Here is a 21552-nt window from a genome sequence, read left to right on the forward strand (position 1 = left end):
GGTGCGGGAGAGGGCAGCGGGGGGGCGGAGCAGCCCTGCCCGGTGCCGAGGCCGCCGCGCGGCCGCCCCCCCGCCGCGAGAGGGGGTCCCGGCCGCGGGTCGCCGCCGCGGGGGAGGGAAGAAGCTCCTCGGCGGCGCCGCGCCTGGCACTGCCCTCGGCGCGCATCGTGCGGGCCGGGCTGACTCAGTCCCGGTGCACCTCGCCCGCCCTCCCCCGGCTCTCTCCACCCCTCTCCGGGCAGTTCTCGGGCCCGGCGCCTCCCTCTTGGCTAAATGGCAGCGTTCCGCCTTCGCACCCCGCGCTTACCGCTTTGCTTTCAACTTATTTCCCTCCCGTCATTTCTGCTTGGCAGTGGTCGGAGGGCCGCCTCAGGCTTGCGCACACACCCTGGCTCATGTGACAGCATTACCCCGCTGCGTTCTCTATGTTCCCTATACTTCCCCCCCCATCCCTTTATTTTTCCCCCACAGGACAGACGCAAGGTGCTCCCCATCGCTCCCTCTTCCCACGGCACAAACTTCCTAAATTCCCTTCCTTCCTACTTCCCTTCCTCACACTGTCTTGGCCTGCATGCCAGACCAGCTTCAGCCCCCCAGGGCTGCTGGCAGATGTGGGGGAAACCCAGCTAGCAGGACAAAGCTCCCAGGATGAGGGATTTCAGTGAGCAAAGGGCTGCGTTAATAAGCAAAAGAATCATAGAATCATAGAATTGCTCTGGTTGGAAAAGACCTTAAAGATCATTAAGTCTAACCACAACCTAACCATACTACCCTAACTCTAACAACCCTCCGCTAAATCATTATCTCTCAAGAGCACCACATCTCTTTCTCCATTTCTTCCCCTCGTGTTGCCGTCTGACAATCCCTTACCCCAGCCCTTAGCTTAAAGAGCTGTGTAGTCCAGCACAGCTGAGTTTGAAGTGTGTAGCATTGCTTAAGGCTTTCACTGCAAGGTGAGAAAACATTTTGAAGTTGTTTTGAGAGGGTTCAAGTTGTTCCTTGAGATCTATTTTGTAAGACTGGAAAGTAAACCAGTGGGAAGTTAAAACAAATTCCCTTTACAAATTACCTGCTAAGCCACCTTCGGATGTGATTTGCAGCTGCTTTTAACACATGAGGGGCAAAAGGGGCAAGAGAACCTAGAGGCAGCACTGGAAATGGGCATGGAAACATCCCCTATCCCAGGGCTGTGCTTGGGTGTAAAGCAGGTAGGCAAGGATACCTACATGCTGACAGCCTATGTTATGTTAGGTATGCGTGTTTATGCTCTTCATAGAATCACCATGTAATCTTCTGAGTTATAAAGGATCTTTAAAAGCCATCTAGTCCAACTCCCCCACAATGATCAGAGACACCTACAGCTAGATCAGAGCATTGCCCAGCCTGACTTTGATTATCTCCAGGGACAGAGCATCCATCACCTCTCTGGGCAACCTGTTTACTCATCTGCTTCCTCCAGAAATGACACAAGTAAGTGAGTAAGTAAGAAATGATTACACCAAACAGATTCTGTTAAAACCATTTCTTTCCTCCTGGTCCAACTGAAGCTGGATCACGTCCAGATTTCAATTTCCTAACTTTGGCATCTCTTTCTGGAAGTCATGCTGAACTTTGACCATGTTTACATCTGAATTCACTTTCTTTCCTCAGCCTCTCCCTCTTCACACGCAGAATAACAACTGGATAACTTGAGTAGGATGCTCATTCTTCCTTTGGATGGTCAGATAATAGCAAATCAGGTTTCAGATAAACCTGGCTGAGATCAGGAACATCCCATCAAGTTTTACTAAACTCAGAAAAAAAATGGGATAAAAGATGCTGAAAAACAGGAGAAAATGGAATAATTTTAGAGAAGCTGCAACTGCAAACAGATGGGAAGACAGGACTAGCTCTGTAGGAAGTATGAAGTTCTTCCTTTCAGCTGATTCAGGTGAGGACTGTATTTCCCTCTGAGCTGAAACACCTTCCCCATCTCTTGTAACCATTATATTAGGTACAAAACTATGGGACTCTCCTGTATACTTCCCTCTTTTTTTTTTCCTCTTGATCTTGTTACGCCGAGTCATTTAATCAGATACTTCATGCACCTGCTGTCAGAAGTCAGTTCCACTGAAGGTAGAAATAAATACCAAGGAAACATTAAAAGTAGTATTTATATCCCTTAGTAAGAGGAAGTACTTGGGAACTGTGCTTAGATTTTCTACAAAATTGTCTAGGTGACTGAGGTGGACTGGTCTACCCTAACTTTGGCTCTGCCACATCAACCATAACAACATATCTACTGTATCTTCAAGTGTGTGAAGTCAGATGACCTTTGGCTTTAGACTCTCACAGTCAATAGAGAAATACAGACACCTCATATTCTGGCTATAGCCCTACCTGCTATAGCTCTAACAAAAGTTACCTCCTCATCTCTGAACTGCTCACTAATCTATGAGACATAACTGTCCGTGATAGTAGTTCACTTTGCTGTGTATGAGTTGGTGAGGGTTTGTGACAAGCAGAACCAGTGCACAAGAATATATAAAACATCAAAAATCATTGAGAAATACCATCCTGTACTCATACTTGCAAGGCTTTGAGTCAGAAGATCCTGTGGAATTGTTTGCTTAATGAGAACTATAGACTTTCTCCTCCTAATGAGACAACACTGCCTTTTCTAGCCCAGTAGTGCTGTAAGTAAGAGACCATCCATGATGCAGGAATGAGCCTGGTATGTTTTTGGCACTGCTCAGATATGACCCAAAGGCAAAGTCAGTTTTCAAGTGGAATGTCTGAACTGGGAGAGGTTCAAAATGTTGTAGGTAACCTCCCAGGAGGTGAGGCAGTGAGGGCTGAACAACAACAAAAGAGGCAGTCAGGTGCTCCTGTATGTAGTTGCCTCTTTTGGGGAAGTCTTCTTATGGAGGAGAGGAGAGTGTCTGATGGATATTGCAGCCAGCAGGAATTGAAGATGTGTCTTAAGTAAAATGGCATTGGCAATTCTTTTCTTCTCTTTCTCTTTCTCTTTCTCTTTCTCTTTCTCTTTCTCTTTCTCTTTCTCTTTCTCTCTCTCTTTCTCTCTCTCTTTCTCTCTCTCTCTCTCTCTCTCTCTCTCTCTGGGAATACTTTGTTATTCAATGGTCATCTCTAATCTGTAATTTTTATTTTTGTTGTTGTTTCAATCCCTGCCATTCCTTTCTAGGGGTAAGGCTTATATAGTAAATTTAGAGACAACACCAAAAAACACTGAGATACAGAGGCAGAAATTATTATTTATCTTGATGTGCAAAATTGTTTCTATGCCATAGCCATTAAAACAGTTTCTACAAGCTGGCAAAGCTCAGCAGTTGGAATACAATATAAAGACAATATAACTAATCCAGACATGTTCAGCATGCAGAATTACAGAATTTATCAGCCTTGGCCTTTCCTTATGAGCAACTGGAGTGAGATCCATTTTTCACCAAAGACAAAATGAAAGCTTGTAAGTGAGAATCTAGACCAGAAAGCATGTCTTCTTCAAAAAGTTTCTCTCTTTTGAACTCCAGGACAAAAGAAATCATTTTATAGTGTCAAAAATGCAGGAACTGTGTTGTTGCATTGAAGTTTTGTATGGGCAAAGCAAAAATTTGAGTTCTTTTTTTCTCTATATTAATCATTTCTATCTGAACTTCAGCCAAACTGCCAATTTGAAAATCATGTTATGGCCTAGTGTACAGAAATTCAAATCACATTCATGCTGTCAAGAAATAAACTTGCAATGTGGAATCATAGACTAAAGCTGAGTTAGATGGCCTAAAATTTCCCATCAGGAAAAAAATATTACAACTAAATATACAGCACAGTAGCAAAACTGTAGCTCTTGCTGGATTGGAACTACTTTCAACTTCTATGAAACACTTTTTCATATACATAACTATTTTCCTACCATAACTCCTTACCTCTTTTTCTTCCTCTCCACTCTTCAGTCAATTTAGGAACTAAAATATTTCATCTTTATTTTCTTCTCCTAGAATAAAGTGTCCAAGAAATTCACTAATGGTCTTTTCAGCATTTTGGGGGAAAAGATTAAAAAAGAAAAAAGCTAAGAACAAAACTCCAGGATTTTCACACATTTTAAAATGCTTTATATGCTTGCATTTTGACACAGATGAAATCTACAAGACAGTTCAAATGAGTGGGCTGTTACCCTCCCTCTGTTTCTATGGAAATGAGTGTCCAACCAGTTAAAACAAAGCACATGCTTTACAGTAATCACTATATGGTGATTATTTAGAATAACATATCACATTTTTCCTTATTCAACCTCTATTTCTATGGATACAAGAATGAAAATAGTGATAGGGAAGCTTCTCTTGCATATTTCAACTGCAAGTGTGTTTTGGATGTTGTGAGTTCTCAAAGGATGCCACAGTTTTTAAGTTCAAGTGTGTAGCAATTTGATCTTGAGAGGATCAATACTGTGTGCTATAGTTAGGAAACATTCCCACAGATATCAGTAGAAATTTGAAGGAACACAGAGTACAGTACTTCACCCAGCAGGCTTACAAGTAGAGGAATTATTTGATATGTTTTGCCTTTTTTTTTGAGTTATCTCAGATAGAGATAACGAGTTATGAGTTTTGTGTCATAAGACTTCCTGCAAAGTCAGCACTCGACCTAACTAATCACAGCACCATAGAGATCCTGACCACTTCACAAAAAAAGCAATAAGATGAAACACACGGAGCTTATAAAACCAATAAACTCGTGTCTCATTTCATCTGAAGTCCATCTCAACCTTCTCACCACATGCAGCACAAAGATCACGGCCCCTCATCCTCCTCCATGCTGCCAGTCTTACTGGCATCTCTTCTGTACACCGATTAATTTTTCTAGCAGTTCACCCAGTGTACTCGTACAGACATGAATTCAGAGGCATGCCCCTTCCCACTGAGTTTACTGCTGAAAACAGCAAAAAAAGATCTAAGCAAGAGGAGGAATATATGCACCAAGGAAAAGGTCTGGGCTTTGTTGATCATGCCCCCTAAAAGCACGAGTCATTCTTGGTAGGTTTCCAAAAAGGATCTTAAAGGATGGGCTAAAGGATGTCATATGCTTTCCCTCTCAGTTTGGGAAGGACATCAGGACAGAGTAACTGGGTGGACCCCATTCTTGGAAAACAGCCTGTTTACTTGTGAAAGTGACTTATTGTGGGTTTATGAGACTGCCTTTTGGCTGGTGTTGTCACTGTTTCTTCTTTAGTAAGTATTTAGGCTAAGATTTTCCAAAATGACTAATGATTTTGTGTCCTTGAAATTCAAGACAGCGGCTTTTTACAGCCACAGAATCAATGTCAAAGCAATGAAAAATTGGTGGCTTTTCCAAAAGCTTTTGAAAATCTGTCCTCAAGGTCACTGAAGTTAGGCATGCAAAGGCATGCTAAACTGGGAACATCTCAGAAAATATGAGCCCTTATCAGTGTCTAATCAGTGAGAATTAACAGTTTTGAGATCAAGACCTCGCAGTAATTCAACTTGAGTGCAACCTGAGCACCCCAGAATTAGAAACAAATACAAAAATTTGAAAATAACATTGCAGAGTTTAGAATTGTTTGCTTTTCCTCTCAGTACTATAAGGGTCCAATGGTAAATTCTAAAGAGATTCTCCATGTTTATGGTTACAGTGACTCAGGGTAATGATAGCTGAATATTGTTCCAGGAGTGGAAGGTGGTAAAGATGTCAGTATTCATGGAAGCTATCAATTTTGTGCCTCTGGTTGTAGCTAGCCTGCAGTGCCAAAGGACCCGTTCTATGTCTTGAACTAAATAAAGGATTTCTTCAGCATGTATGAGTAGATACCCATAGCTGCTTTCAGTTATGGTAGCTCACATCAGCCTGCTCACAGTCCTTCCCCCTCTTCTATCCTCCTCCTTCTTGTTCAATCTTTCCATCCATCTTCAGCATCTGGGAAAACAGCTTGATTCCTGACTCATCCTGTGCCCTGGCTCAAAAGCCTGGTGCTAATGCATGTTCATGCTGCTGACGCTGCAGGCAAGTTGGGTCCTTTGATATCGATAGGGCTCCAGTGTAATGGTAGGGAAGATAAGCTGTCATTAGTCAGGTTTCAAAAAGCACTTCTTTAACTACTCAGAAAAGTGCTGCTGTGGTTGAAATAACTAAGAGACTGGAGGAGGAGAGAACATTCTGTTTTTCAGCTTCAGGATCAAAAGACGTTTTACTAAATTGCTGTAACTGCTTATGCCAAAGAGGCATTGGCCCTGTGAGGCAGTTTCATGAGGGTTCTTACCTCAGATCGGCCTATCCATGCAGCTCCTGAATCCAACCTGATTCTGGTGAGCCATCCAGAACACTTGTTTCTAAACTTTCGTAATTCAAGCTCTGTAATCTCTCTGACTCCATATACGTGAATTGGTCCTGAGCTGATCAGTGGAAGGGTGGTAGAGAAGAATTGGTGGCATTGGGCTGTGTTGGGAATATTCCCTTCATGCAGAACTGTTGAAGAAGGGGGCATGGTGCTTAACCAACCTCTTAGCAGCATTAATTGTCTCTCCCTCTGTGATCTTAAACCACAGATTTAACAGGCTGGAAAGCAGAAAGATCTGTTAAACAGTTGTGTCTTTCACTTCAGGTTTGCAAGAACTTGAAATTTTAGAGGAAAAAAAAGACTATTTTTAATGAAATAGTTCTCTAAATCACGACAGAGCATTCAGAGCAGCAATTTTATATACATAACATCTGCTGAAACTCAGTTCCTCAGAATGGTTTCTGAAATTATGCATCAAATGAATTCCATTTATTGATTTTTATTTTTTTTTAATAAGAAACATTGCATTTCCTGCACGCTCTAGGCCAGTGTTAGTGTGAAGTAGGGCACGACAGCTTGTGTATGGTCATTAAGTCCTCCACTGAGAGCAGTTGCACTGTAGAGAGGTACTGTACCTGACAGGGGCTGTTCTTGGCTCTGCCAAACCAAACGGTGTTTTTAAAGGTAAAGTTTGTAAATATGGCTCTGTTTAGACCTGGGTTCTATCAGCAGTCCTGCTCTATCCATAAAGACAGTCATTCATTTGCAGTGTACACTTGCAGGCCAAGAGATCAGGATAAGCTTAGCAAAGGTTCACCAGGACATGGTTAAGAAATATGTTAAAAATAACAAACTTAACCTTGAGGTCTGGCATAGCACATATTGCTGAGCTATGGCTAAAGGCTGAAGGTGGTTGGGTGGTTGAGCAGGAAAGGAGAATTTATGGCTGAAACCTGAAGATAGACCTTCGCGAAGCCAGTAGTGAGAATCTAACAAAATAAATTTTCTCTTCAAGATTGCATGAAAAAGGATCTTAAGCTAGGAATAATGCTCGAATTTGAGAAGAAGAGGCAAGCTGAGCAGGACTGTAGAGCAGGTTCTTGTTACACAAGGCACTGTTCAAGCCAGCAAACGCTTCTTAAGTTGAATTATGGCTGAGGCAAGAGAGGGTCACTTGGCTTGATTAATTCTGTATCTGGAGTTCATTGATCTTGAGCAAGAGCTAAGGTTCTCATGAGGGATTGGGAATTATTTTTCAGATTAGCAAATGCCAAAGGGGCAATGTGTATCTTGGATATGATTACATGTTCACTTGGCAAGAATCAAAGGAATATATTTCAATTTACTGAAAACTGAGCAGCTCAGAAATTAATACTTGAGTCATTTGCTGCTTCCATCTTCTAAAAATGCAGTCATAACAGGGCAGATGAACGTTGTCTGAGCCTGATGTCTCATTCACTGATCAGGCCTCCACGATTGATGCTTGCCAAAAAGCAGGCTCTGGGGTAGAAAATTTTAATAATTGTGGCAGAGAAAGGAAGGGGTAAGTGATCAAAGTACACTAGGGCAGCATATTGGAAGTAGTCTGGTTTGAAGTGAAATTAACAGTCTTCCTTACCATCTTTATTAAATCCTGCAACAGCTACTCAGGCTGTGAGGGGAGAGAATGATGTAATTTACATTGCGGCCTTCCAGTACTTGAAGGGAGCATATAAACAGGAGGGGGAACGGCTGTTTACAAGGGTGGATAGGACAAGGGGAATGGTTTTAAACTGAGACAGGGGAGGTTTAGGTTAGATGTTAGGAGGAAGTTTTTCACACAGAGGTGGTGAGGCACTGGAACAGGTTGCCCAAGGAGGCTGTGGATGCCCCATCCCTGCAGGCATTCAAGGCCAGGCTGGATGTGGCTCTGGGCAGCCTGGTCTGCTGGTTGGTGACCCTGCACACAGCAGGGGGTTGAAACTAGATGAGCATTGTGGTCCTTTTCAACCCAGGCCATTCTGTGATTCTACGATTTCATGAAAATTGAAAATATTTTTTGCATGTATTTTGCGGTAGTATCTTTCCTGGATGTTCCTAGAAATATGGTATTATTATAGAAATCAGGCTTGCCTTCTAACTCCACCTTCTCTCAGTTATTTATTTCCAGTACCCCTCATTGCCGCCGTACTTCACGCACTAACACCCACCCTGCTCTCCTCAGTTCAGCGGAGGATCTCGCCGCTTCCTGCCGGGATGCGGCGCTGCGCGGCCGCCATCGCAGCTTCCGGGGCGGTGACAGCAGCATGGCGACCAAGCGGCGCGGTGTGCCTACGACCGGCCCGCCGGCGGCCAAGCGAGCCCGCTGTAAGGAGGAGGAGTTCAACGGCGCCCGCTTCAAGGCGCTGTTGCGGGACCCCGCCACTGCTAGAAAGGGTGAGAAGGGGCCGGGCGGTGGGCTCCGTGGGATAAAGGCGCGCGCTGCCGGCCCGGCTGCTGTGCGGAGGGGCTGAGGGTGATCGCCGCTCGGGGCACGTGTTGCTGCCCACGCTTTGGACCACGCGTCCCCCACCCCGCGTAGCTCCATCCAGGTGGAAATCTCTTCTTGCAGGTCTGGAGACCTTCGTCTCCACGGCGAAAACGCTGCCGTCTGCCGAAATATATGATGTCGTGGAGGGGTACATAAAGATTTCGGTGGAGTGTGCTGAAATTTTCAAGCTGCTGGATGGGGAGAAGAAGCCTGAAAGTGAAGTAAGTCTTCCGTGGGTTTTATATTTTGGTGTGGTTACAGTCTGAGCTGGCTGGGAGCAAAGCTGCCAAAGAAATGCTTGGCAGCATAAATAACTGATAATAACTATGTTATTGCAAAGTACAGTGGCAGAAGCATTCATCGAGTAGGAGAAGCCCTTTCCAGTGCAAAGATGTTCCTGTATTTAATGATCATGGAATGAATCGCAGAATGGTTTGTGTTGAAAGGAAGTTCAAAGCCCACCTGGTCCCAACCCCTGCCATAGGCAGGGCTGCCCCCCACCAGCTCAGGCTGCCCAGGGCCCCATCCAACCTGGCCTTGAATGCCTTCAGGGATGAGGCACCACAGCTTCTCTGGGCAGCTGTGCCAGTGCCTCACCGCCCTCTGAGGTGGTAAAATGCACAACCAGTAGTCCAGCCAAAATCAGGCTGTTACAGCTCTTTAAATGTTACCATTTAATTAGGGGACCAACAGCAATTACACAAACAAAAAATTTGTCTGATGGAAATAGTGGTTTTTATATAATTAGACATCCCCCTGATACATGAATATTTCCAAGAAGCTGCTGCTAAAGTTGACATCATTTTTCTTATCTGAATCAATTTTTCTTCCACAAAAATGTTGAAGAAACTAACAAATTGGAAAGTTCTTTTCACAGCAGGTACTGTTTTTGACTTAAGTCTGCTCTCAACATAAAATCTGATAGTGTTCATTTTAATAGCCATGCACCTGCCTTTGCATTAGGTTGTCTTTACAGAAAATGACAGAAATGACAACCTCTGTTATGGCAGTCATGTTCAGTTAAATTCTATTTTCAAGACTCTTTTACTTACGGAGGCTAATATTGATTAAAAATAATAATGAATACAATGAACTAATAATGAATGCAATCCCCATGCAACAAGGATTCTGGCTTCATCCAGAAGGAGTTCATTGAAAGATTGGAGCAGCTCAATTGATTTTCTTAAGCAGGTTTCACAGAGCATTTAGTAACAGTTCTCTTTTACAGTATTGTTTCATAAGGACCTCAGCCTTGTCCTCCAGCTTAAAAAGGACTTTTGAGATTCATCAGCCTGTGCTAAGATTTACACTGCAGTCAGTTTCTGAGTTCCCAGAAGTGGCTGTTGTGCATACACTGACAAATCATGTGTGCACATGTAGGTCTCTATTCACATCTGAGGAGGGGCCCTTTGTTTCAGTCAGCACACTGACACAGCTTTCCAGCTGAATTTCATCAGTCTAACAACTGTAAAAAAAAAAAAAACAAACAAACAACAACAACAAAAAATCAACAGTGTGTTGCCCTTCTATGGCATGTTAGTCTTTCATGTAGTACCTCTATAGGGGCTTCCTTGAAGATTAATACCCTCAGAATTAGTCTTTTAAAAAGGAAGCATTGATTTGGGAGAGAATTCAGAAGTTAATTTTGCTTTCATATTTGCAAGATTTTCTCTTGTGATAGGTTTTTGGGTTTTTTTTCTTTAATTGTATTTTTTACTGTTTGCCCAGTTAATAGTTTCAAGCCCTACCTGACATTGGCAAATACTAACACGTTTTTCATTTTTACAGATGATATTAATCTTTCAAGCCCTAGAAACTATTTTACTGAGGACAGCCAGTGACCTCTCCCATTTTTCTGTTGTGGGAATGAACATAGTCAAAAGGTTGATTCACAGCTACATGAGATTGGTCTATGCTGCACTGTATTCTGAAAATCACAGGTAAGTCTTCTCTATTCTGTTGCAGAGAATCTCTGTCAGTTGCTCTGAATTGATCCGAAGGGGCTGTCCAAAATTCAACTGAACTTATTGCTAACAATCTACCTTTATTGAATGATACTGTTCTACAGTTTGTAAAACAGCTGCATGTAGAAGCCTTTGAAGTGGAAGCTCCAGTATGATACACAATCTAATACCATATGGTACTTGTATGAAGCTGTGGTTTTCTTTGTTTGTGCCTGTCTTGATGAGATGTTAGATGGATGGTATCTTCAGCCTTACCATTTTAATGCTGCCAGGTTTGTGAATCTTTATAACAGATGTATTTTTGGCCTTTCACACTGTTTTTTTCCTCTGTAATCTTTTTTGTCCTTTATATCTAAGGCTGATTTGAGCGCTCCTGTTATCTGGCCCAATCTAAACAACCATTCCATCTGTTCTTTGCATGTGGGGCAGATGAATGTAAGTAGTGGATTTTGCTCCATACCCCTGAACAGTAGGCAGTGAGAGGTTGCCTTGTCCAAGGCCACCCTTTTGGTCTTTGTATAGGCCAGCATTAGAAAAGTGTTTTCTGTCTTCCAGGTCATGGTCATGACCACGGTTCCCAGACCACTGAGGTGATCTTGCTGCAACAAGCATTTTAACTGTCCATAAAATCCCAAATATGCGAGGGTATATATAGTAAAATAATTTTTGAAACTGTGCAAGATCTGTATTTCTTCTTAATAATTTAAAGACTACAGCTTTTGGAGAAATCCTTCTAGAACCTGCATTGGGCAGACTGCAAATTTGTGGTGATATTTTATTCAGTAACAAAACTGTCCATGCTGAAAAGTTTATCTGAGGATATAAATAGACATTCCCTTTTCCCTTCTTTTGTCTCCTGCTCTACCCTGTTGTCATTATCACTGCCTGAGCAATGCTTTTGGTTGTTTTTTAATTCTCTTCTAGTTTTCTAGGCAATTTTTCCCACTGCTCAGTAAGCAAGAATCACAACATTCGTTGCAGTCGTTGACTGCAGCAAGAGCTTTGCATGAGTGGGAATACTTTGCTAATGGCTATCTTGACTGCTCGTGTTGAGGCTTACTCTGATGACTACTTCATGCCTGAAAATTTGGAAGGCTTTGATGGCTCTTGGAGGTGGAATGGGACAGTTTATTTTATTTAAAAATCATCTTTCATTATATTTAATCTCTTCATTTGTCATCCTGGAAATAACCTGCATGTTTTCCTCTTTCCTTTTAGGATGAGCCGAGTGTGCCTTACCCTGTTGTCAGCAATGGTGGCTCAGGGGCCAGATACTGCAAGGGACGTGTTTAGCCATTTTGACTTCAATAATAAATTTCTGTCTGGATTAGTGAAAAAAAGAGACAAGAAGGTAAAATGAACAGCTGTCTATGTGTGCACCATGAAATGCTATGTATTGACTTTATCAGTTTTCTTCTGCCAAGTGTTTAAACAAAGTCTCTTGCCATATTTTCATCTGCAAAAACTTACCCCTTCCTTCTTGTGCTGCGTCAGGATGAAGCGCTGCTTGGTTGTTTCAATTTGCAGCAGAGCTGGTCCATAGGGCATGAGTTTCCAATCTGCTTAGGTGGGAAACCCCCAGGGCATGTGTTGAGTGTCTGCAATTGAGGAGGCAATGGCTTGCACCCTGAGGTATTCTATGACAGATTTAGGTGAAGAGCATTTTTTCAGTGTGTGTGGATTGTTGTTTGAACCCAGTGAAATAAATGGAGGTTCTGTGGTTGTTTTAATGGAGAGGGGATTTTGCCCAGTAACCAGAGTAATAAAGCTTGAAATACAGCCAGGAACTTAAGACAGTCTCTTACAAATCCCAGTGGAGGACATGTGAATAAGTAGTAATCAGTCCTCTTTTCCAAAAGGAACTCTTTTTCATTTCTTCTATTTGCTAAAAATAATCAACCAGTGTTTTAGAACAAGAATATTTACATTTTATCCTAAATATAAGTCTATTTCAGTATCATTTTCAACGCCGGTGCAGAACAAATATGTTTGTGTTTGGTTTTTGTAATTTGGTGATAAATGAGTCTGCAGAAGGTGGTTTCTGGGAGAAAAGTGGGTTTTTTGTTTTTTTTCTTTCAGGATTTGTTTGATTGGTTGATTGTCTATTACTTGATTTCTTTTTATATAAACATATTTGAGAATGGCAGATTTCGTGGTTTTTGTAGAAGTTGCCTTTGAGTGTGCCATCACCCCTTAAATTGAAATGCCTGTCTCAGCTGTGTGACCCCGCTATAAGCTGTTAGCAGCTGTTATAGCTGAGGAGTGTGTATAATGCATCCAGAGGTGTCAGTGAGTGGCAGAAGCCCCCAGGATTAGCCCAGCTCTGGAAGCAGCAGCACTGCTGTCATTGGTGTTCATGACTATTTGCCTGTGTACCAAGCAGTGCAGAAGTGGATGTTCAGTGATGTGAATACAAGGTTTGGCTTGGAAATACTGTTTCTTCTTTTTAATTTATAGCTTGTCTTATCTATTCAGAAGTGAAACAGATGCTTTCATATTTGATTTGAACTTGAATGAACCTGCTTAATTCACAAAGTTTTTAAAATTTACATGTACTGTGGATGTATTGCATATAAACGCATGTGTGTGGCTGTATGTAATCTGCCTGTGGAAGCTGCTTAATTTATCCATTTATAGTACTTACAATGATAATCAATTGTTGCAGTTGTATACAATCTCTGTCAATGCTGCATTTTATCTTTCTCACAGGGGAGACCTGATGTCCGTATGGCCTATATTCAGTTTGCTCTCTCCTTTTTAATAGCTGGTGACACTGCAGTTTTGATGCAAGTGCTGGAATTAAAAGGTACTTCATAATTGCTTGTGTGTGTATATATCATAGATTGGCCTGGGTTGAAAAGGACCACAATGATCATCTAGTTTCAACCCCCTGCTGTGTGCAGGGTTGCCAACCAGCAGACCAGGCTGCCCAGAGCCACATCCAGCCTGGCCTTGAATGCCTGCAGGGATGGGGCATCCACAGCCTCCTTGGGCAACCTGTTCCAGTGCATCACCACCTTCTGAGTGAAAAACTTCCTCCTAATATCTAACCTAAACCTCCCCTGTCTCAGTTTAAAACCATTCCCCCTTGCCCTATCACTATCCACCCTTGTGAATATTTTTTAAGACAGAGTCTTTCAAAGATGGTAATAAGTAAGAGCTAATTCAAAGTATGAACAAGATAAACACTATTAAGATACAAAACATATTTTTAATCTTTTTTTTCCTGAAAAACTGTGAACTTCTTCAGTATTGTAGAGAATGCCTCTTCTATTTGAGAGTAGTGTTTTTTATCTGCAAAAGCTTTAGAAAAATAGAAAGTATTTGATGGAACAGATGTAAAAAAGAATAGAATTGGTAAGCAGAAAAAAAGCTATGTGTCCTCTGGGCTTGCTCCTAACACAGTAGTAGGTTTTCTGAAAAACACTAATGGTAAGGACTGCATGTACTTCAAGTTTCTTTCTGTTGTTGTGCGGGACAACTCGTTTGTGCTCCATTAGACTGCTTTTTGTCAGTGAGCACTGTAATGCCCTTTGCATCCTTTTTGAAGGCATTATGTGAAAGTTCAGCCCATGTCTCTCAGAGAAGAGGGTCAAGCTCACCTGACATAGAGTAGGATCGTAAAGGACAAATCCTATTGGCACTCAATAGAAACTTGGTCCCTTAAGTGCTGAAGTTGAATGTAAAACTTCTGTTGACTTCAGTGACTTGTGATACTTCCAGTTATGACCTTTGGTGCAATTATGAAAGAATTCAGAAAGGATCAAGAAATATTCATTAGTTGGCAGCAGTTCCCACAGTGAGGGCATGAAACTAGGCTGTAATTATTGACTTCTATTGTTTACACTACCCTGTGTGCCCCATTTTTCACTCAAATTGAAGCAATGCATACCAAATTGGGATCTGAAATATATTTGAAGTTGACAGATGCTGTTGCAGGAATTGTTAATAACTGAGTTTGCAGTTTAGCTAGTTAGGCTGAGATAGGTTTGGCAGCATTACTTGCTTATCACTGGTTACAGACATATCATCCTTTTGAACTCGTTGCAGTTTTTTGGGTCATTCTTAACAGAAAAATCAATAGTATGACATAGAAGAGAAATTGATATGAATTCCTTGAAGCGTTTTAGTATAAAAATAGCTTTCGTATCTTCACTAAACATTTGCAATATCTTCTTAGATTTCATCCCAGATATTTTTCGTTCTGGAATAAAGGAAGACAAAGTTTCTACTGTCAATCTTCTTCTCTCTACACTGAAAACTAAGGTATGGTGTATCCTTGAAACTGTTTTGTCTCGTTTTGTCTTTTTGCATAACTACTACTTAGATGCTAATTTCAGCTCATCTGTAGTGTGTGTTATCCACCAGATTCCTACCGTTTTGGGTTGCAATTGCAGCAGTGCCAAGCCTGATGGTCAAAAACCTTGTAGTCTTAATGCTTCCAGTGACAATGGATTCGTCTTTCACTGGGTGCATCTCGTGCTGAAATGAAGAAGTTCTAGATTTGTTGGCTATGAGCTAGGTTACAACGTCCAATCTTATTTGCAGGAGAAATTTTTTGAAGTGTGTTGCTAAGTTGCCATTGTTTTTGTTAAAATAAATAGAAGAGATGGTATTTTGTTTTTTTTCATTTTTTTTCCCTTGCTGTTTTCAGGTGGTTCAAAATAAAAATATTACCAAAACCCAGAAGGTGCGCTTTTTCACTGCAGAAGTGTTGAATCATGTGGCTTCGCTTTACCGATGGAATGGCATTACTGATGTCAGCTCTAAGGATTTCAAGGTCTGGTAACTTGAATGGGTTACCTTTTTATTTTTCTTAATGTAGTTTTTGGTTTTTTCTTACCTTTTTGTTGTGGGACTGTCTAAGGCATAGGTATAAGCCTGATGGAGAGCAGTAGGAGAACTTTCTATGCTTCCACCGAGTTTTGGTTGCAGTCTTTTCATCTGTATTCATTATCACTTGATCTTTAGAAACCTTTCTTCATCAAATCTTACAACACTGAACGACTACTTTCTAGTACGTCCTCTACCGGATGCTTATACTTATGCCATTCCAATGTTGATATGTTGTTAACAACTTTTTGGAATAATTATAATATTTTGGAGTAATTATAATTATCAGTTACAATTATCAACAACAATTCTGGTATGGGAACTGCTGAGTCACAGCCTGAACCTCTGATTGACCACCTGAAGTGAGCAATGAGTCAGGCATGGGAGCACAGGTGAAGGCAATTCAGCTGTGCTGCTGGAAGGGGTGCAGCCTGGTTCTACCTCTCCTAGACCTGTTTAAGAGCTGGCTACCAGGGGGGAAGGATCTCTTCTGGAGATCCCTCCTCTGGAGTTTTATAGTAAGCTTAAGGCAAGGGTAAACGCTCTTATTTATTCCCTTTTTGATATAATAACCTGCTTAGCCAAACTTTCTTGTTTATTTCATAATTACAACATCTATATATTCATTGATTATACAGATTCCTAACTGCAGTTGTTGAAGGCTCATTTATGGGAATATTGCATTGTCTTGAATGTAAAAGATGAATGGAATAGGGGTTCACTTCTTTTTTTTTTTCTTTTTTTTTTTTTTTTTTCCCCCATCTCTTTGATTGATACAGATGTTCAATTAATTCTTCCATTTTTTTTGTATGATGATTGTACATTCATACCCCACTTCCCCACTTCCTTTCCCTGTAATATTGACAAGTTCAGTGTAGTGTTAGCTACCCATCTTTCTTGTCCTATGTTAAAGCTGTTCCATCTTGTGCCAAATTTGCCCAAAGAATATATGCTTGCTTTTTTCATATGCTTTATGCTGAAGGCTTAGATGTCTTTTGTTTTAGCCTTTTGGAACTTCAGACAGAAGCTGCACCATCAGACTGAAAGTTTTTTCTTTCAGCTTAAATTTTAGTTCTTATTCTCCAGAGTCCCAGGGTAGCCTCGCCCCAGTTTACATAAATCATGTATTGCTACTTTTCTTTAGCTTCGCTTTTTTGTCTATTTTGTCTGGCTTCTGAACAAAAAGTCTTAGGTCAGCAATGCCCTGCACATAGTACGTATACGTATAAGTTTAGGGTGTTTTCTTTCCTTGAAAATAATATAGCTTAATATTTAACATGTTTAATACAGAAACTGAAACTTCTTAATGTAAACCCAAACCAAACTTTCTTTTGATATTTCTATATGAAAGGAGCTCTGTGAGACTTAGAAAAGAGAGAAATTGCTGTAAGATTTTCTTCTTTACTAAAAATCATGTCATTTTTAACTCCCTTTTGATTCTTGTAGGTAACTCAAGGTTCTGAAGAGGTGGGAAAGGCAATGGTACGAGAACTTGTTCATAATTTCTTAATGGACCTCTGCTGCTCTCTGAAACATGGCATTACTTTCTATGATCCAAGTCTTGGAACTTCTGGCAGGTAGGTCGCCAGTGAGTTGAATGCCCTGTGTGTACTTCATGCTATAGCAAGACAGATCTCACTAGTTATCTTGTCTGCCTTCCCAGGCCTTTGCAAGTTAACATTGCTGAATTCTGCTTCTGTCTCAGTAACTTATGGCAGAAGAGAGAAATTCATTGCTGCTTTTTTTGTTTTGTTTTTAACTTCCCAAAATCAAGTTGTTGGATTCCCTTATACCTCTGCCTACTAGAGAGTGCTCTGCTGTATTCCTAGGGAGTGGAGGTAGTGCTGCTGTTATTCTGAGCCACTTCCATTAATAACTACATACCTAGTCTGTTACTGTAAGATATCATTTTGGATGTGAGAATAAAACACCAAAGCTGTGGTGTATACCAGATAATGGTAAAAATAATTTACTACTGGTAGAATCAGCTGTTGTTTATCTCAAATTTTGGCAAAATGTCACTGTTGATTTCAGTAATGCCAGAATTTGGTCTGTAACACCAACACATCTGGAAACATTTCTTTACCTGTAAAGAAGGAAAAAAAAAGAAGGGTTGCTGGGGCGTGGGCAGGCAGGACTGAAAGACTGTGTGATGCTTCCAGGTATAATATTAAGCTGTAATTCTGTATCCTCAGCTTGGTGAAGTTTGGTTAGAGTATCCTGAAACATTGTGGTTTTAATTAGAAGTAGTAACTATTGATGAGACAAAAAAAGTGAATTGGAGGTAAATTCAGTTCTTAATTTTCTCAGTAGAAACTCAGAAATTATATTAACAGTTTCAGGTGTTTTGCCTTGGATTTTCCTCAGTGTCGGAGGAAGTGTAACTTTTTGCATTGCAGTATTCATGAGGAGCTGCAGAGTTAAAATTACATGTGAAGTATTGAAATAGGGATTTCTTTTTTCTTAAAGCTTTTTTTTTTTTTTTCTTCAATAGGGGAGGAAATATAGTCCTTCTGCGCTTTCTGCTTGGTTTAAAAACTGCAACAGAAGATGAAATGGTTGCTGATCTCGTGGTGAATATTCTTAAAGTATGTCCAGATCTATTGAATAGATACTTCAAGGAAACCCAGTATTCCTTTGTTCCCAGAGTGAAGTCAGCTTGGGCGGACAATATGAAGTTACTCAAAAAGGTAAAAGTATGAATCATGCGCACTGCTTCTACATAGAAATGCAAGTCCAATATTCTTTTTTTTTTTTCTTTTCTCTCACCAAAAATTGAAGTAGTTCTGGTATATTCCTAAACTAGAGAAAAGCAAAGGATCTTTGATTGGGAGACTTGCCTTTGTTGCTGTTACAGAAGGAGATTATAAGACCTTACATGTTCTGCCATTGTTGTGTAAACTTTATTACAGTTCGGGTGCTGCTGCAGTACAGGATCCAGTCAGCTTGTAGTGTGGTCATGTTAGATGTAAACTGAATTTTTGAACTTGGACAAAATCTTCCTAGTGAGGAGTAATAAGATTTCGTTGAAATGAGTGAGGAAATAAATTGGAGATCAGGGAGCAGAGTTCTTTGTTACACAGGCAGATGTTCTGTATTGGAAGGAACTCGCATATCTGAAGACGAATTTTGTTCACAGCTGTAAATGACAGCATTTTATTATATTATTATAGGGTTTATTATTAATATTATTATAGGGTTTATTAAAATCACTAAAAAGGCAGACAGACACAGAATTTCATAAGTAATGGTTTTAAACCAGCAGTGAGGAAGTTAGATGATGAAGGTTTAAGTGACTTAAGCAGGAAGGACTTAATTGCTCTGAAATAACTATCAATTCCTGTAGGTATGTTAGGGAAGAAGCAACAGGGTGCTGTTAAATTTTGAAGTTAGTAAAAGGAGAGGGGGAGATGGCATTCTATTTTCTGTGAGTGCTGAGGAAAATGAAATGACTCAGAGCCTCAGTTGTTTTAACAAGTGTGGTCAGAGTTGGAAGGTCACTTGCTAAAAAGCCATTCTCAGAGCAGGAAGCTGTATAAACATTTAGCTAAACCAGGAAAGAAGGAATTGGTGTAAGATGTTGTAGGAAACATCATGTTGATAATACAGTTTTTAAGATATAAAGTGGCTTTTAGCAGGGCTGCAATTATATACAGATGTTTCATTTAGTTGAATAGGAGTCTGGGGGATGTTCCGTAGTGTTCCTGTGTAAAATTGGACATTTAGTGCTGTCATTGCTTTTGAAAAGTTAAAACTCTTCTGTAAATTGTTCCTCAGAAGACTCTGCTAACTCCCTGACTGTCAATTTTGATTGAATTGTTATTTTTATTTCAGATCTATGAGGCTCAGCCAGAGATTTCCAATTCTTTTAAGACTTCAGAGTTTATTCCTCTCCCAAGGTTGCTTTCTATGGTGATGGTAACAACAGTCCCTGCAGTGTGCAATAAAATGATGTTCACCCAAGGGCTAAATGTAAGAGCAGTTTATTTTTAGTGCGTTTTTCTGTCCTAGTTAGTGCTATTTTGTTCAAGTTTGTGATCACCCAAGAAGGTTCTTAAGTCGGTTATGTGTTTTATATTGTCCATTCCAGCATAAAGCTGGTGTGGGGAAGCATGGGAGCATCAGTTAAAACCTGTTGGTAGTGCTTCTGGTAGGTATTTGCAAGCACCAGTTTTTCCAATGCTTATTAACAGTTTGGGCTGGGAATCTGAAAACCTGTGGGTTCTGTTCTGCAATGTAAAATTTAAAAAGTAATTCATTTGTTAGCAACTGTTTACATATATTCAGAGTACAGAGCATATTCAAAGCAATAAGAGAAAGCACTGAAATGTCTTTAATGCAATTTTGCACTTATAGTTACCAAGCAAAGTAGTGAAGCACAGCATACTATCACTTGTGTCAAGCATCCTGAAAAGAGCCTTGAAGAATATTGAGTACTGCTTGAATGAAGAAACTTGGCAAAAGTCAGAAATCTACTCACTGTCAGTGATGCAGGAATTTGTGCAGCTGTACAGAGAAGCCATCAGCAAGGTACAAAGTGGGAAGACAATTGAAGTCTAATAAGAGTCATTATGTGGCATGTAACTACTCCTGTGCGCTTTCTTCCTTAGTGGTTATGGCTTGGGAATGAGGAGATAATGTCCTTCAGCAGGGGAGGAAGCTGTGCTTTAAAAGGTCTTAATAACTTAATGCCATAGTGGACTTCATTTTCTAATAAAGCTGGCTGATGGAAATGTGAATAACCTTTTATTGTCAGACATATGCAATACTGGCAGTTATTGTGCAACAAACATGTTCCATGAGGAGTTGGACTCGGGAATCAAATTCCCCAGGTTTGAGTAAACTGAAGCCAGCGTAGCTAATTCAGAATTAGAAGTTAGTAGACAAGGTAGCATTTGGGTTCATAATAGACCATCAGGAAGAAAGAACGAACCTAATTTTTTTTTTTTTTTTTAAAAGGAATCTTCAGTAAAATTTCTCATATTTATGTTCTGTAGATTTGAAAGTGGACTATTTGGTTTCAGATCTTTTTTTTTTGATTGCATGGTACATCAGTCAGTTCGTGACTTATGAAGAGCAGCAAATTGTCACGTTGGTTGGTTTTGAATATTTGCATTGGAGTGGCTTTGACTCATACAGGCGAGCTAATGCAATTTAATCCTTTTGCTTCTAGCTTTTACCAGACATGAACAACATAGTAGCTGTTTGGCAGTCTCTTCTGAAGCAAGGGAAGGAAAACCAAGATGGACAAGAGGAAAAGAATGAAACTGCTGTGTCTGCTGTAGAGGAAACGACTGAGATGGCAGAAGTTGCTGAACAACATGGTAGGCAAAGCAGGTGAAGTCATCACACCTTACGCATGTGTGGATATTGTGAAATCCTCCTCTAATTTAAGGAAGTTAACTTCATCAGAGTCCCATGCATTTACTACGCAGCTTTACTTTGGCCGGTTGTTCAAGCAGTTTAATTCTGACTGTTATCAGAGATGCCCAGAACACAGTCTGATGTTAAGGCTGGCATTGTTACTATGAAGTTAAGCAGTGTGTGTCCCTGCTGCTGCAGCATCTCAGAATGGCTGAGATTTAGAGGGACCTATGGAGATTATCTGGTCTAACCCCCCTGCTCGAGCAGGAGCACCCAGAGCAGGGTGCCCAGGCCCATGTGCAGGCAGCTTTTGAAGATCTGCAAAGAGACTTGACAACCACTAGGCATCCCGTGCTAGTGCTCTGTCACCCTCATGGAAAGATTATTTCCTGAGGTTCAGAGAGCCTGCTCTGTTTCAGTTTGCATCCTTTGTGTCTTGCCCTGCCACTTAGCACCACAGAAAAGAGCCTGGCTTCATCTGTTTTGCATTCTCTCTTCAGGTATTTATGTACACTGATCAGAGTACCCTGAAAGAATACTTCACTGGCCAAAACAGTCCCAGCTCTTTCATCCTTTCCTTATGAGAAAGGTGT

General features: G+C 40.8%; 1 protein-coding gene across 1 annotated transcript in view; it reads left to right on the top strand.

Moving 5' to 3' along the window:
* Positions 1 to 8574: 8574 nt before the first annotated feature.
* Positions 8575 to 21552, top strand: part of URB1 (URB1 ribosome biogenesis homolog) — a gene marked incomplete at both ends in the record, with an annotated part of 44294 nt that continues 31316 nt past the window's right edge. Inside the window, 12 exons of the mRNA XM_079536286.1 lie at positions 8575 to 8704; positions 8880 to 9019; positions 10587 to 10738; positions 11981 to 12113; positions 13472 to 13568; positions 14943 to 15028; positions 15417 to 15542; positions 17042 to 17172; positions 18090 to 18285; positions 19430 to 19567; positions 19952 to 20125; positions 20769 to 20919. Coding sequence (XP_079392412.1) covers positions 8575 to 8704; positions 8880 to 9019; positions 10587 to 10738; positions 11981 to 12113; positions 13472 to 13568; positions 14943 to 15028; positions 15417 to 15542; positions 17042 to 17172; positions 18090 to 18285; positions 19430 to 19567; positions 19952 to 20125; positions 20769 to 20919 — 1654 coding nt within the window. The remainder of the gene's footprint in view (positions 8705 to 8879; positions 9020 to 10586; positions 10739 to 11980; positions 12114 to 13471; positions 13569 to 14942; positions 15029 to 15416; positions 15543 to 17041; positions 17173 to 18089; positions 18286 to 19429; positions 19568 to 19951; positions 20126 to 20768; positions 20920 to 21552) is intronic.

Source organism: Tetrao urogallus (assembly GCF_951394365.1).
Source record: "Tetrao urogallus genome assembly, chromosome: 1".
In the NCBI taxonomy this organism is placed as follows: domain Eukaryota; kingdom Metazoa; phylum Chordata; class Aves; order Galliformes; family Phasianidae; genus Tetrao; species Tetrao urogallus.